General features: G+C 45.5%; 1 protein-coding gene across 4 annotated transcripts; it reads left to right on the forward strand.

Annotated features, from left to right (window-relative positions):
• Positions 1 to 733: 733 nt before the first annotated feature.
• On the forward strand, positions 734 to 9807 carry CHTOP (chromatin target of PRMT1). 4 transcript variants are annotated; one of them, XM_012733377.1, is made up of 7 exons: positions 735 to 1080; positions 1974 to 2055; positions 3383 to 3536; positions 4127 to 4210; positions 5987 to 6173; positions 6964 to 7101; positions 8590 to 9807. In XM_012733377.1, exons 2-7 carry the CDS (start codon positions 1991 to 1993, stop codon positions 8793 to 8795), a joined length of 834 nt encoding a protein of 277 aa, XP_012588831.1. In that variant the 5' UTR covers positions 735 to 1080; positions 1974 to 1990; the 3' UTR covers positions 8796 to 9807. The 4 variants fall into 4 exon arrangements, with proteins under 4 accessions (XP_004693783.1, XP_004693784.1, XP_012588831.1 ...); XM_004693726.2 differs by lacking the exon at positions 4127 to 4210 and having other exon boundaries at positions 734 to 1080; XM_004693727.2 differs by lacking the exon at positions 4127 to 4210 and having other exon boundaries at positions 734 to 1080; positions 5990 to 6173; positions 8590 to 8999.
• The last annotated feature ends 7498 nt before the right edge of the window (positions 9808 to 17305 follow it).

A 17305-nucleotide genomic window follows, 5' to 3' on the forward strand; every position in this document is an offset into this window, starting at 1 on the left:
GCCTCAAAGATATGGAGTGGGAGAAATCTTGCTTCGTCAACAACTGCTGTTTAATTTCCTTTTCCTTGGCATATGTGCTGCGGAAGGAAGCACTAACTCCCTTTTCCTTGGAATGCAAGAGGCCAAACCTGTTGAATGCAAGACAGAAATGCCCATCGGATGGGGCAGGCAGAGAGACCTGTTCTGTTTTACTGCATCAGTTTCTCAGTGGGGGCGCTTCATTGTGAACCGAGATCTTTCCTGTACTTCTGTCAAAATCCACATAAAGACCAGATGGGGAACAGGACGTAAAGGTCCTCCATATGAGAATTTAACAATATTCGGGGCAAAGTTGGGGAAGAAGGCAAGCGAAGAGGAAAAAGAACGGGCAGGGGTGACTGGCGCAGGAGCCAGTGAAGGTGGTGCTCCCGGCACTGGTCCCCAGTGTCGGCGGGGTGCTACAGCACTCCACAAGGGGAGAGCCAGTGCAAATGACTAGAGGCCCGGTGCCCACAAGAGACCGGGACAGGGAGGTGACGGCGCGAGGAAATACGAACATCGTTCTCATTGGTACAAGCCGTCTGCGCAGCAGACGACAAACAAACGCGCCCAGAACGTGCGGCTCCCACGAGTTCCAAGCGCGCGGCCATTGGCCACGCCCCTTCGCGAGTGGCGCGCAATCCAGACAGGACCCAGGCTGAAGCCCCGCCTGCTTCTTCGGCTCTGCCCCATCCCCGAGCGGACGCATTGACGCCCGACGTCTGACGCAACCGCGTCGACGCCATTTTAGCCGATCCCACTCCGCACTGGGCGTGGCGGCCATTTTGTTTTGGACACCGAGTGGGAGTTGGCGGCAGCGGCTGTGGAGGCACAGACGACAGGCAGGAAAGGGCAGGCCGGGCGAGCAGCGGACCGGCCGTCCAGAGAACTAGCCTAGCAGCAACGGACTAACCTAGCGGCCTACCGCTTACACTTCTAACCAACCGCCCACCAAGTTACCCCGAGGCCCTCCACCGTCGATTCAGGCTCGGCCGGCCCCCGGCCCGCCTGCCGCAGCCGTGGTGGCAGCCCCGGGAGGAGCACTGGTGTCCGTTTCCTTCGGTACGTTTCTGTGGTGACGAGGGGGAAGAAAGTGGGGGTGCGGAAAGGATCGGTGGCGGCGAAAGGGAAAGCCTGGGCCGTGGTGGCAGATGGGTGCAGGAGCGTGGAGGCCCCGGGGAGGGGGCGGAGCCCCGTAGGGCCTCGGGTTGGGGGAGGGATCGACGGAAAAGATTGACTGGAATGGAACGGGAAGCTGTTGGGCGGGATGAGCCGAGCTGCGCTTCTGACTGGGCTGTGAGGTGGCGGGAGATTGGGCGAGAACCACAGAACTTTGGGGAACGCTGGAAAGTTTGGCGACTTGAGGGTTAAATTGTGTAGCGTGCTCTCCGAGAGCTAATTCCCAGGTGAAGACTTATTTGGGAAACATTTCCCGCTTCCTTCCCCCAAGTGCCCAGCCCCTTGCTGGTGTCTCTCCTTGATTCTCAGGCTCCTTGATTCTCGCAGTCCACAGCCAGTTTTGATCCATCGCCTGAGTCAACTCCAGGTCAAAGGGCTCTGGATTGGGGCAGCACATGGGGAACCCTTTTTTTGTTTTGTTCCAATTGCCGACCACTAGACCTTACACCCGAGATTGTGGCTTAATCGGTCCGGGCCATGCTTTTGGAGTGTTGGGAAAACACTTTGGGTAAGCCATGCAGATTTAGGACTCCTTTAGGTAAGAAGTCAGGCCCTTAGACTTCCTTAACTAGATCTAGGGCTGCCATTTTGGAGGATTTGGCAGGTATTTTCTGATCTGTGGCCTTGAAGTTTGTAAGTTTGAGGTAACTCTACATTGAAGAACTGAAGATAACGAACGTGCTCGTCAGCTGGCCAGTGCAGCAGGCCTTTTAATGTGTTGTTGGCTGAGGCCGTAGTTATTCTGATTTGTTCGTTCTGCCTGTTGTCCTTTGTAGATTCTCGGGATTTGAAGATGGCTGCACAGTCAGCGCCGAAAGTTGTGCTAAAAAGCACCACCAAGATGTCGCTAAATGAGCGGTGAGGCAGCCAACAGCAACTTCAGCTCATTCATAAGAAAACATTACTTAAATTGGCCCTGGGGTCCAATGCACAAAAACCAGTTTTAAGCTAAGTACCAACAGAAGGCTACAGACCTCTGTTCGTAGTTTCATCTTATGTGGTACACAAAACAAATTGGGCGGTTGTTTCAAAACCCCTTAACAGTAGATTTTTATGTTAAGCTGTCTGAAATGTTTATCTGGTGGGATGTATTTTAAAAGACTCCTCACACCCTCCCTTTTTCCTCACATTTTTTTACATTGATACAGGGGTGGTGCAGCTCAGTAGCATGTTACCCTGGCTGCAGTGGGCTTGCTGCCTCGTCCAAGGCCAGCAGTGTTGTGTCTGGCCTGTAAGAGGCAGGTAGCAAGCTATGATTATGTCCAAAGGCCCTTGAATGTCCTTCCTGGGTCTTGTAAGAGGCACTTGCTTTGCTCCATTTCACTTTCTTTCCATTCTGCCTTCTAATTTGTTTCTGTTTTGGATTCTTTTACCGTTAAATGTTCTTCTCTTCCATCTGTTATACTTAGCTTGATGGGAATTATAGAAGTGTCATTTCCCAAGCTCTTAAATGGTAATTGATTTTTTTCAGATGTAATCACTTGGTGTCAGAAAAGTAATCATGAGACGTTGACACTAAGAAAAGTTAAGCCATTTAAAGGTAGTTTCTGTGTCTGAAACCTTTGTTATTCATTGAGTGCCTAGGACCAAGTTTATTGGTGTTAGACCACTAAGATTTATGTTGTTTATTACTACCATTTTGAAGCAGTGTGCTTCTCCATCCATGTCTCCTAGGGTATGATGTACTAATTATTCATGGCCGCATGTTTCTGGGTAAAATAATAAGAAAATGTAATATACTCCTGTAATTTATGTGAATATGGTCTTTCCATGGTCTTTGAAGGTGCTCTTTGTCTTCCTTATATCTGCCCTCACACTGCACTCACAGGTTTCCCCACGGTTTCAGCTTTCTTCGTCTGTCTTTGAAACTACATCTTCTGTCCTTTGCTGTCATCGTATCTGCTTATTGCGTGTTTTTCATGCCTTTCACCTCTTCAAGGCGTCACCTGAGCCCTTGTTATCACTTTTGATTGAATGTGCTGCACTAAGCTGCATTTCTAAGTTTCTGATTCTTGCAAATTTGTGGAAGCAAAGGAGTCTTTAACCCACATCAGCTTTGACCTAAGTGTACCACTTTATAAAGTTCGTGGGATCTGGAGCTCCTGGTCTAGCAAGCCATGAAAATGCCAATAAATGTTTTGTAATAAAGCTTTTATTTAAACATCCATTTTGTTCGACCTTGAAGCTTTACTAATATGCTGAAGAACAAACAGCCGATGCCAGTGAATATTCGGGCTTCGATGCAGCAACAACAGCAGCTAGCCAGTGCCAGAAACAGAAGACTGGCCCAGCAGATGGAGAATAGACCCTCTGTCCAGGCAGCATTAAAACTTAAGCAGGTGAGAGAATGGGTCTTAATGCTCCAGAAGCAGCTGGTGATCTCTGTCAGGCAATCCACTGAGGCTTTCGGGACGTGATGGATGATTACAAGGTGACTCAGGGCAAAAGCTGCTGAAACGTCTCTGAAAGAAAGGGTACCAATAAGTAATTTTGTTGTCTTTCTCTTTTAGGGAGTTTGCCATCCATGTGGTCTGGTTCTGTGTTATCAATGAGTATTACTCTCTTATTTTCTGATCCTTTGCCCTTAAAATAGACATATTGACATTTCCCACACAAGAAATTGGGGTTTCTGTTTTAGAGGATTCCCCTCACCCCCCAAAACCCTTAATTCCCTGCTAGGTGGTGTACAAATTAGGGATAATTTTGTTCTGTCTCCTCTAAGAGCCTGAATAGCCTCAGTCATACTTTTTGGTCAGCATTTCCCTGCTAAAATATAGAAGAGTAGGGTGACCTTCATCTCCACAGCTCCTAAAGTTTTATCAGTATAGCAAGAGCTTGAGTTACAAGTAAAGTGGGTTTTCTTTCAAATAACCAGCAAGAGATAATCCTATTCAGACCTGAAATAAAACCTGCTCTTTATTATTCATAGACTTTATTTGCAAGTCCGGACAATGGCTGTGGAAGGATATGTCCAAGCTGTGGCTGGGCGTCTGGAGGGCGGTCCCATGCGACTGTAAGGACTTTAACTGATAGCACTGCATGGCTGTGCATAAATTCAGCAGTTAAATATAACACCCTCCCACCCCCACCCTGAACCATTGGGCTCACTGACCAAAAATAAACACAGCCTTCTGCTTCAGCTACCTTAAACCTTTGAGTGACTGGATTTATCCCTGGCTTAGGAAAGCAATAAAAGCACCATTTTCTAAGAGTAAATATGAAAAACTAAGGATAGGTTTTCTTTCAACAAGAAACTTTGAATAAAAAGCCGTGGCAAAAGTAGTCTCTAGAGAAGCACTGTCTGGTAGCACTTTACATGTGATGGAAGTGTTTTGAAGCTGCTCTCCAAACTGTCTATACTGTAGACACTAGCCATATGTGACTACTGAGTACTCAGAATGTGGCTAGTGTAGTGGAGAAACTTAATTTTGCTTTTAATATAAATAGCTACATGTGTTCAGTGTCTGTTTTAACATATAGCACAGCACAGCTCTAGATTGGAAACTGATAATATAATGGACATCCCTAAGCTGCCTGTCAGTGAGCAATAGTGACTGCAAATAGGGATTGAGAAGGAACATGAACTTACATGTACTGTTCATTCTCCCCTCAAAGCCACAGATCTTCGGAGAATATACATGGGGTGACTGTGAATACAAGGAACTTAGAATGAAGTCTTGGCCTCATAATTATGCTCTCAGGGAAGTGATATAATGAGCTCTTATGGTTGGTTATACCTGTTCATGTCAGGTGCATAATGTTAAGCAGCTTGTGATTATGTGCCAGAAAGCTAATAATAACTGGCATCAGTGGGTTGCCCAAAGTTGAGTGGGGGAGTTGCCCAAAGTTGGGTTGGCAAGGGTGTGTAGAATTTATTTTCACTCATGTCAATAGTTGACTTAATATGAAAAACAGCTGTGCTTGCTATGTTCAAGCCAACATATGGCCACCTTTTCCTCTGAAGGAATTTACAGTGTCATTGTCATAGTTTTTCTTTGAGGAACAAGCTCTTGGCTCTGGTGTGATCTTGTCCTCAAACATGGTCCTAGTTTTGTGATTATCACTCACTTAATGTAAGTTTTGGTGGGCTCTTTCTGGAGCCCATTTTGTGAATTATGTTTACTTTGAGTTAAGGGTTACTATATTGGTTTGCTTGCAAGGATAGACTGGACTATGGGTATATAAGAAATGTGAAGAAATGAAGTTTTGACTTTTGTGTTTATTTACCTCTAAAGGTAAAAAAATGGACCCTCTGGAGCTAGATACTTAGAGGAAAAATGGAAAACACTGGCTTCTTTGACTGAGAAATCAAATCTTATTCTTAAAGTCACAAGAATACAAATGAACTTGTAATTTAAATTTTGCTGAGAGTGGTGAACTTCCTGTGATGTTTGAGTAAGCTTTTGAAGACACTAGTAGTCCTTAGGCAGGTATGAATTAAGTCACAGCATTGTCAGCCTGTTGTTCAAAAACAACAGAATCAGAACTTGAACTATACAGGTAATGACTTATCACTTGTGTAGACAGATAATGAGGTCATTTGTAGCAGTGCCAATTGCATAGGAGGATACTTGAGCTTCTTAGAAGCCCCGGTCAGAATTCTGCATCTTTTATACAATGTTCTGAGGCAAAGGCTGGCTTCTGGTTTGGGATCCTTTATGGACCCTATAGCAGATTTATCTCCCTCCGCACAGACATCTCACTTGCTGCTTTTTCTCTGCACTTTGAGTTGCCAAATTTCCACCAGATTGCATTTTTGATCTCAATTCCCCAACACCTTTTCTTCCAGAAGAGCTTAAAGCAGCGCCTGGGTAAAAGTAACATACAGGCACGGTTAGGCCGACCCATAGGGACCCTGGCCAGGGGAGCAATCGGAGGACGAGGACTGCCCATAATCCAGAGAGGCTTGCCCAGAGGAGGACTACGTGGGGGACGTGCCACAAGAACCCTACTTAGGGGCGGGATGTCGCTCCGAGGTCAGTGCTGTGTACCTCATAGTTGTTAAGCCCTAATCCCTTCCCTTTTCTCTTGGGCTGCTTATGGACACATTTGTTTAACATCTTTTAGCCTGAATTTGTATTAATATAATTAATAACTTTTGAAATCACATATTTTTAATAGCGCTGCATGTCTTTTATCGATACCATTCCTTTTCTGATAATGTGCAATGGTGAGAGGCTATGACCTGCATAACAACAGGTAATTCATGTCATCTCCATTCCATTTTAAAACACCCTGCTGCTGCTTGAATCAAAGCACATTCAAGTTCTAGTAATAAAATCTAAGAAATTCATGGGTCTGCTCTGGTGCTAGTGCAACATTCTGTTAACATCTGGAAAAACGAGAGGCAAGTTGACCCATAGCACCTAGCTTCCATGTTACATTTTGGGCACTGTTTACCTGTTGGCTGTATAGTTCTTGTCCCCAAAGAGAATGTATTGAGAGTAGGAATCATTGTTAATTTTTCCTACCATTTATCTACCATAATATTAGGTATCTATTGGTTATTTAGTAGGTATTTCTTAAATTTATGTACTTAACTAATATAAGTCCCAGCTTCAAAAAATGGGTTTGTGCTCAGACTTGTTGAATTGATTGAATAAGGAGCAACTTAATCTGTTCACACTCTGGTGTGCAGCTTGCCCCACCCAACTTAAAAATTAACTGAACTAACTCATTTAACTCTCACCGCCTTCCTTTGGTTAGAAACTATTTTGTCTCTCTTGGATTTACCTGCATATATACATTGTATGCCTCCTCTCCAAGGTCAAAACCTGCTCCGAGGTGGACGAGCCGTAGCTCCCCGAATGGGCTTAAGAAGAGGTGGTGTTCGAGGTCGTGGAGGTCCTGGGAGAGGGGGCCTAGGGCGTGGAGCTATGGGTCGTGGCGGAATCGGTGGTAGAGGTTAGTCAGCTACCAACTTCAGAGAATAGCGCTCCCCCTTATTTCTCTCCCTTCAAAACTCAGAGCCACCTTTCTGCACAGCTTCAAGTCAGGCAGGCTTACTTGTTTGTCTTGTTTGTTTCTTGAAATGGCTTATTTTCTAATTTCACATGTTAATAATACAAAAGTCTGTACTTGGGTTTTCCAAGAACCTGTCAGATATGTAATACAGAGCCAGGTTTTATGCAGTCTTCTGCAGACTCTTTTTGCAGTTTTATGCAGACTCTTTCACATTTAAATTGTATTGTTAAAATGACACAGTGGTCAGGGAGTTTGTGTTTTTGAGGAAACATGAAGTTTTTTGATCAGTCGAGAGAGTAAGATTAACTGACTCTTGTTTTTAACCTCACCTTTAAATTTAGTAATACTTGTCTTATGATCTAATGACCCATATTGAAAAAAGATTAATGGTGTTGCCAAATGTCATGGGAGTTTTCTGACTTAGAATTTACTGGAAAACAACCCAGCAACATCTGTTGAGTAGAGGGTTATAGTCTTAGAACTCCTGTGAATATTTGCTTTTGTCCTTTTAAATTATATGGTGGGTTTTTCATAATTTATGACTGTAAGGTTACCAAGGGATAGGATAGTAACAGGACAGGAAAATTTGGTAACTAAGTTTGTTTTCTTCTCTCCCATTTTACATTAACTTGGCTTGAGTGAAGTGCAAGCTAGTTTGGGTTTTCAGGATGAAATAGCATGTTTCCAAATTATCTTGACTTGGTTTCTGAAAGAAAAAGGGATAGGGCAGTAGTCTAAAATAGCTTTTCAGAAAACTGGTTATATTTTGTTAAGTGAATCAAAACCACCTCATAGATAACCATAGTTGTCATAAGGTGACTAGAATCAGAGATAGAAGTGGCTAGGGACTTTAAACGTTGTGGTTTTTTTTTTTGTTTTTTTTTTTCCCATCTCCCATATTTTGTTCCTATGTCAAAATAATTCCTGTCTTCTTGACATTGGGTCAGTTCATTGGGCTTCATAAATTTGAAGAGAGATGAGCTAATTTTCTGTAAGGAGCTCCAATAAAGCTTAGTTTGAAAATCGCCTCGCTTGGCACCCCCATTTTCCTGTGCCCTTAATACTTCTGCCCTTATTGATTGGGGCTACCTATAATTGTACTTTAGTTATAAACTTATAGTGGTTCTTAAACTTTAGATAATTGTAGGAGAGGCTGAGATTTTTTTGTCAGTTAATTTCCCTTTGTTGATAAAATAAAATGTTCTTTAATAGCATTTAGAGATGAGCATGTTGTTAAGGGATTCATTGTGTGTGCTTTCCATGTGTTGCTTTCTACCCAGTGTGTTTGTTTTTCCAGATTTCTCCTCTTTGCCCTGCCCTTCAGCCTTTCTCAGCTAGGCCTCACTGCTTTAAAGGGCATGGGGCATTTACCTTAGCACCCATTAAACTTACTTGTAACTGTCTGTTTTTCTTTCTTTCTTGGGCCAGGTCGGGGTATGATAGGTCGGGGAAGAGGGGGCTTTGGAGGCCGAGGCCGAGGTCGTGGACGAGGAAGAGGTGCCCTTACTCGCCCTGTACTGACCAAGGAGCAGCTGGACAACCAATTGGATGCGTACATGTCAAAAACGAAAGGACATCTGGATGCTGAATTGGATGCCTACATGGCACAGACAGATCCCGAAACCAATGATTGAAGCCTGAGCAGCCTCCTGTGAGAGACTCATGTTCAAAGTCACCACATATGTAAATAGCCTTGATAACAGATGAGGAAAACCTTGAGTGATGCTCGAAGGACCTGTCACAATAGGCTATGGACTTACTTGCCACCAGTTTGCGCATTTAGTGTGTTTGTTTTACTTTTTTGATACTGTGTTGTATGAAACCCATTTTTCTTCTGACTTGGTTTTGTTATTTGAGATTTTGTTTTTCTTCACCCAAATTTCTCTTTGAACACGAATATGTTGACCTTGTGGCTAGCACCCCCACTTTCAGCCTCTTCCCTCTCACCTATCACATGTTCTGACTTTTAACATTTCCTCTGTTCATCTCTGCGCCCCCCAAAAGTGTCCCAGAAAGAGCCCATCAGTGTCCCTCCCTGATGGCTAGGCTGCTGAGATAACAGTTCTGTTCTGTATCATCTTTAACGTCTTAGAAGTGTTTGGAACATCTGGAGTTCAAAAATGTGTTCTGCCACATTGACATTTTTGTGAATTGGGGACCTTGACATAGCTACTGGGCTCCATTACAGATTACACATGGTAGCAGATCTGAACAGACTTGATTAAATGACTACCGCGTACAGATAGCCACCCAACAGTGGCTGGGTTAGGTGATGTACTTTCCACGCTGAAACAAGATTTATATGCTTTGTTGGCTTTGCATTATGTCCAAGGGGTGCTAGTGTTGGGTTAGCTTACACCTACAGTCAGAAAGCACAAGGCCACTTGATTAGGTAGACCCTTCAGAAGAGGAAGGCATGGGAGAATGAATGATGGCAGACAAACGGGGTGGCTCAGAAGATAACCAAATTAAAATTCTGTTATCCTGTGTTTATCCCAAACCTTTCTTGGGCTTCTGCAGTCATTGGCTTTGTTTGATGCTCATTTTTCCCTTGAAGGTTAAGTTCAACCATATCCTGTCAACTGTTCAGTTTCAGTGAAATCTTGTATTTCTGGTTCATTACAACAAATCGTTCTCTCAAATCCAGCCAGGACTTTCTCTTTATTTGTTGGGCTCTTTGAAATGCTATGGCAACTTTATCTCAACATAACCTTTGTAAAGTTGGTAGTATTTTTATTCATGGTGATTTAAAAGTGGGGGTTGGAGAGAGCTGTTGCTTTGGGGCAGAAAGTAAAGATTCTGCCTTTGAGAAAGCTTTGCAAAAGTGTAGCCACACAATACAATGGACTTGTTTCACACGTTAAGTCCAAGCATGATAGTCTTAGACACCTGACTGCAGTGTATTCCTGTGTTCTCCGTAAGCATAAGCCTCATTTCCAACCAGACCAGTTGCCATGGAGCTAGTTAGCACCCTAACCTATGGGGAGGTTGATTGGTGTTGGGGAAGGAAATTTGAGATTTTGAATCCTGACTACATGAAGGGAATATTTGAAACACCAAACAGAACCTGCTGACATGATTACTAAGTTTCTGCCCCTGTACTTCCTCATCAAGAATGAAATGTGAGGTTGGAGGTTTTTATTAATGCCCAGTGGTGGTTAATGACCTTTTAGTTGGAGTAAGAAGAGGTGGGGGTTTTTCTGTTTTGTTTTTTATTGACAGGGCAAGGCCACAAGTTTTAAGGATGCTACCTCAGGCACACCGCAGACTCAGGTCTGCCTCCAAGGGTTCTGTAAATGAGATGCTGGTTGTGGGGGGGGGTGGGGGGGGCAGCTTCTCCAGGCAGACCTACCTATTGTGCATCACGTGCTCCAGGACAACTCTGGGAAAGCAAACTGGAGTGAATGAATTCATTATCCTCTTCACCACCTCAAATGCTTTGCTCATTCCGCAAGGTGGCTTGTTCTAAGTGCCCCCAAATGTTGCACCCAATGTTGAGGTGGTTTTTAAAGATTTACGTATGCATACAGAACAAGCCAGAGGTGCAGAGGCAGTGAGGATTCACCAGAGACAGTGGGGAACAGAACAAGGGAAGTACACTGCCTTGGGCAAGGGGAGAGCTTCCTCACCCATGTAGGTCACCGGGCTAGTGCTACTTCCTAACCCATTGCTCCCTGGTGGCGAGGGCCCTTAGGTAGTTTTTACTCCATTTTGAGCCACCCTGCTCTACCACTACCTCACAGCTGAGAATCCCCTATGTAAATGATAGGGGCGCGGGTTTTGGAACATTGATCAGGAAAGGGCTACAGAAAGGGGCAGGGGCCACAGTGGGACCCTCTAGCAGAAGTCCTGTGGAAAACATCCAAGTCCTTACAATCCATGTCTGTCTGGTTCTCAGATCACCACAAGCTTTTGATAAGGCACCTAAGGAGGGAAAGGCCCAGAATGGGAGTGTGTCTGACATTAACATTCCCCAATGGGATTCCTTTGCAGGATCCATTTTAGGACAGAAAGAGGAGCTGGGACCCTAGTATCCGGTTCCTTTGAGAAATGGCTTCCCAGGGTGTTTGGGATGTCTTAAGATGCTCCCTCTGCCAAATCTAGCTCCATCTTCCTCTGCTCCGGTTGCTTCCCATCCGTCCCCACCTGTGCTGCAGTGCTCTTGAGTGCCCACAGGCAGCTGTCGCATGGCCTTTATGGGCCAGTGTGACTGCTCTTTCTAGCATCTGGGTGAATCTTCACTACTTTGAAAATGCCAAATGCCAAGGCAGGAGAACTTCGCAACCTGGCAGAAGTGGGGTTGGGCACTAAAGCCTAAGCCCATCTTTCTGTCTATATCCCTCTCCCATCTCTTGAAAGAACTCATTCCCAGCAGTAGATGCAAGCCCATCTCCATCATAGGCCCTGTCGGCCCAGCTGCTGTTCACCAGTTTCCAGAGTCCCCTGGGGCCTTGTGCCCGCAGTGCTTGGTGAGTGTCACAGGTAGGACAAAGAAAGATAGGCTGGCTTCTGATCAGCCTTCCACACATCAGCCACCATGTGCCAAGGACTTGCTGTGCATGCATGAGCAAGGTTATACTGCTTGTTAGAAGGGTGCTGAAAGCACAGAGATCAACAAACTGGATCTTGAAATTAAGGAATTACAGGGGAGGGGGATATTCTGAAGAGAGCGAGCGTTAAATGCAAACGTAGAGACTGTGTGTGCCAGGGCAAGTGAGTGTTCAGGGACCTCCAATGTAGTCTGGCAGACAGCTGATACTAGTAGGTAGCCTGAAGTCTGCTAAGAAGCTGGAGCTACACTTTGGGCAGTGGGAAGTCATTGAGGGTTTACAGAGGGCTGTGGGGTGACTTACTTAGAATACTGCTGAGAGGTGAAGATAGACTATCAGGAGAGACCCTGAGGTGGGAAAGATCATCAGGAAACCATGAGGGCTATGGGTTAGTTTAAAAAAAAAACCCCGAGGGTCCTCCCTGGTGGCACAAAGGGTAAGCCTCAGCACTATGAAGTTATCCGCAGCCCCTGCAGCTCAAGTTCCATCCTGCCCAGGGAGCTGACCCACATGCGCAACAAACTGTCCTGCTGCTCCCCTGAGCAGTGTATCTCTGTAGATCCACCTGATGGCCTCCCCACTGTCTCTGGTAAATCATTTTTCCCCTTCCCCCCACCTCTGGCCTACACACCAGCTCCTGCATAAATACATAAAAAATCTTTTTTTAAAAAAAGCCTGAACCTGGCAGTGACTGTGGCTAAGGAGACAGCCTCATCCTCAGCATTCTACTTATCCTATATCCGGGATGTCTGTCAGAAGCATCTGGGATGGCTCCAGATCTTGAGCAACCACAGAAGTGAAAGCACAGTCATGTGCTGCTCCCTGGCCTCTTGCTCTGTCTCCCTGGTGCTCTGTGTTGTTCCATGATACTTGATCTGTTAACTTCCTGTCCAACCCAGCAGCTACCCACTCCATATGACTTCATACCCTAGAGTCACACCTCCGAGCAAGAAGGGCCGACTGAAGACGGGGCTCCTGCCCCATTAGCCCAAGTGCAGCCGCTTCTCCCCACTCCTTCAGGCTCTGGGGACCTTGCAGTAGTTGCAGCTCATGCCCCACCCGTGCCCTCCCAGCAGCTGAGCAGCATCCATACCAGTGCTATAAGCAGGCAGGCCTAGGAGAGGAGCACCTGGGAGACCGGGCTGAGGACAGGGCCCGACCTGGCCTGACACATTCCCTTTCCTGTACCTGTAGGCTGTCCCAGCCCACTGCAGCCCCATTCCCCTCACTCCCTCTGCCACTGATTTCGCCAGGCAATGGGGGAGGGCACCAGTGCTCAAGTCTGCATTTCCCAAGGTTGGGGGGTGGCTCTTAGGGCTTGCCTAGTCTCTTTCCCCATAACCACAGACACAGCTGCCATAAAGGGACATGTCTGGTTTCCCACCCCAGGCCTTCCCCAGACAGCACCCTCCATCCTCTTTAATCTCCACATCTCCAAGTTCCTGGCATTCTATCTCCACTTTTGAAACTAGTAACCTGACCAGGCATGTTGCGGACCTACCCACTGACCACGTGGCCCAGAGCAAGGTGGGCAAGACAGGAATATTGTGAAGCAAGGCAGCATGACCCCTGGTGCTGGACACTGAGGTCCAGGTGGCTTTAGGACTCACAGAGTGGCAGCTGCCCTCAGTATCTCTCAGTCATGGATATCTTTTTGTGGGGGCAGCCAGGCCAGAAGGCCTGGGGCAACTGAGACCCCATGAGTCCTCTCAAATATTCACCTGATTTTACACTTACGCTTGATGTGATTTCTTTACCCTTCATTGTAAGATGACTATGAGTTTAAGGTTTAAGCACATTCAGGGCTTCCCTGGTGACACCATGGTTTTAGTCGCAGTACTTGAGGGTTTATCTGCAGCAAGTTAGATCCCCAGCCAGGGAGGTAACCCACATGTTGCAATAGACATCTAAATAAATCTAAAAAAAAAAATACCAAACACATTCTTGCATAGGATGGAAGACATGATAAAATGCTATCTGAAAGAGTCTTGGTGAAATGAGTTCCCAAAAATGTCTTAAAGCCTTCCCCTTTGAGCACATTCTTCCAAGGAATTTCATTTCAGAGGGAAATTGGGTGAGCAAATAGAGAAGAGATGGGGGAAAGAAATAGGACAGGCCTCCTAGACCTCCCAGAATGCCTCAAGCTGCCAGGACTCCACTCTGAATCTCTGACCCCTTGTCATGAGCAGGAGCCCTGGAAACTGACCTGCCCCAGGTCTGGCCAGAGAACCTACCAAGAGCACAACAGCTATCAGGGTGCTGCAATCTCAAGTCTCCCCACTACCCTTCCCTGCTCCCATCAGCACTGCTGCTCCCTTTAGCAACTCCATTGGGTTAGCAGGCAGCCCCTGCCTGCCTGGACAGAGGCCCAGAGGAATCTGATTCTCAGTTACCGCTCCCCAGTTAGAACCATCACCAGACAATATTCTGTGCCTTCACACTGACATATACACACAAGAAGCACCCTCTGATAAAACCTGACCCCACCCACGCAGGCTTCATGTTGGGCGTTGGTGACAGCTGGCTTCTAGGCAGAGACACTATGTTTCTGCAGAGCTTCCTTGTGAACTGACCTGGACCAGGTGCAGGAAGTCAGAAGACTCAACCGAAGAGGGGATGGGGGTACTAATGACCTACTTCTCCCTCAGCCCTATGGAAAAGCCAAGGACTAGAGCACCCACTGCTGTGTGATATGAGTGCAAACAGGGAGGAGGGTTTTTGTACCGAATTCCTGTGCCATGATGCCTGGAATTGATGTTTAAAGAAAGAATAATTGGGGCCTCCCTGGTGGCTCAGGACAGTACTGTAAGTAATCACCAGATACTGCAGCATGAGTTCAATCCCCCAGCCAGGTTGCTGATCACATGGCATAGCAGACCCCTCCTGACCCACCCGCTGCTCCCCTCAGCAGTGTACTTCATCACTCTGCTTGTTCTGCTCCCCACTCAGTCTCTGGTGAATTCTCTCACCATCTCCCCTGCCCCGTACCTATATCTCAGTTCTTGTATGCCTAAAAGTCTTAAAAAAAAAAAAGGGGGGGGGGTCCCTCCCTGGTTACGCAACAGCTTAAAGCACAACACTGTGAAGCTAGTTCGATCCCTGGTCAGAGAGGTGACTCACGTGGTGTGGCAGACCTCTCCTCTGTCTTCCCACTGCTCCCCTCAGCAGTGTATTTCAGGCAATCTGCCTATTTTGTTCCCCACTTTGTCTCGGGTAAATCCTTTCAACCCCCACATCTTTGGCCTGAACCCCAATTCCTGTAAGAATAAGTAAATAAGTCTTTAAAAGAAAAAAGCAACAAAATTTATTTTAAGAAGAAAGAAGAATTGAACAAGCACTGGTCTTCAACCCCTTATCAAAGTTCAGGGTTTCTGTAACATCTTTGCCCAAGCAAGTAACTAAAGAAACAAGAAAAGATTGATTCTGCAGCCCCTATTTTCTCTAGGCAGGGTTATTATGTAATCAGACTAGTATTTAGAGTATCCTAGTTGACCTGGAGCACAGAGAGAATAGAGGAGGCAAGACAGACTGGAGGCTGTTGGAATGCTGTCAGGAGAGATAAGGGCTGACTCCAGGTGAAGTGGCAGAGGTGAGCTGATAAAAGGAGTGGAAAGTATGAATACAAAGCAGAGCAATTTTCCTCAGAGAACCAGCCTTTGAAGTAGGATTACCAGATAAAATACTTAGACTAAAAAATTACATGTTGTCTATCTGAAGTTCAAATTTGCCTAGAGTCCCAGGACTTTTCTTTGATTTTCTGAATGTGGCTACCCTACATTCAGGACTAACTCAGAGACTTCTGCCTTCTCATGCATGCAATCTTCAATCAATCATCTGAAATTTCTGGCATTACTCAACCTCAGCATTAACCAACATTAGCTAGGTGATCTGCCAGATAGATCCCTCATCCTCCAAGGGAAGGTGACCCTAGTAGAAACAATCCACTCTCTTCCTTCTCTCCCCCTCTCAAATCTACAAAGGCCTCCCATTTTGCACAGTCCTTTCTATTTCTATTAGCCTTAATGGGAGGATCACTACCCATCTCCAGAACTTTCTTATCCCATACAGAAACTTGTAGCCATTAAACAATAACTCCCCAATCTCCTTTCTTCCGTAACCACTTTCTGAAAATAAGATAAAAATCACATTTTACCTTTATGAATTTATACTGGGTGCATCAAATAAACTAGAATCATACAGCATCTGTCCTTTTGTATCTGGTTTATTTCACTTAGCAACATGTCTTAAAGGTTAATCCCTAATGAAAATGTATCATTCCTTTTTAAGACTTAAAAAAAAAAATGACAGACCCAAAATGGGAATTCAAGTCCCACCAATACTTATTATTTAATTGCTGTTTCGGCCTCTCCCAAAAGCAGAAATTAAATCAGTTTGGGAGGGGAAGGTTAAAGTTAACAAATTAACACAGATGAAGTCACTTGCATGATAAAACACTCCTGCTTATAGCTAATAAAGGAAGGTGATTTTGCCCAAAGTAATTCTTTTGTTAATGACTTTATTATACCCTCTTCTTTTTTTCCCTAATATTTATTTATTTATACATACAAGGAATGGGGTACAGGTCGGAGGTGTGTGGGTGTGTGTGTGTGTGTGCGAGAGGATTCACCAGAGACAGTGGGGAGCAGAACAGGCAAATCCAATGAAATACACTGCTGAGTGAGAGGTCTGCGGTCACCTCCCTGGCTGGGACTCTAACTAGTGCTGCACTGGCTAGGGGTATCTTCAGAGTGCTTTGCTTTAACCCCTTGTGCCACCAGGGAGAGCCCTACACCCTTTTTCTGACTATAAATGTATTCTTTTTTTTTTTTTTTTGACTTATTTATTTATTTATGCATACAGAACTGGGGTGCAGGACAGAGGTGCAGGAGTGGTGAGAGGATTCACCAGAGACAGAGTGGGGAGCAGAACAGGCAGATCGACAAAGTACACTGCTGAGGGGAGCAGCAGGCAGGTCAGAGAGGTCTACTGCACCATGTGGATCACCTCTGGGGCCAGGGATGGAACTTGCACTGAAGCAGCTGCGGCTGGTTTGCAGTGCCGTGTCCTAACCCATTGTGCCACCAGAGAGGGCCCTGTATTCCATTTTTCAAAAAGATTCATTTATTTATGCATACAAGAACTAGGGTATAGGTCAGATGTGTGGTGTGGAGGATTCACCAAAGACAGAGTGGGGAACAGAACAGCCAGATTACACTATTGAGGGGAGTAGCAAGTGAGACAGGAGAGGTCTGTTGTACCATGTGGGTCACCTCCCTGGTCTGGGATCTAACTCTTGCTACAGATAGTTTCACAGTGCTGCTACTGAACCCCTTACACCACCAGGGAGGCCCTAAATGTGTTCCATTTTACACAGTTTCCAGCAGTGCCATCTACTTTCTAGACGGGATGCTGACCCAATCATGAATCATTTAGTAAAGTCAGCTAGAGCTTTAAAATCAACTATGTTGGGGTTTTGTTATTTGACAGGCTAACAGTCACTTGCAATTTTGTACATACCTTAGGACAATAAAAGAATACATACCTAAACTTAGAAATGTAAAACCATGCTATGAATATAATCTGGTTTAAGTAGA

Source organism: Condylura cristata, unplaced genomic scaffold (genome assembly GCF_000260355.1).
Source record: "Condylura cristata isolate star-nosed mole 26May11 unplaced genomic scaffold, ConCri1.0 scaffold00040, whole genome shotgun sequence".
In the NCBI taxonomy this organism is placed as follows: domain Eukaryota; kingdom Metazoa; phylum Chordata; class Mammalia; order Eulipotyphla; family Talpidae; genus Condylura; species Condylura cristata.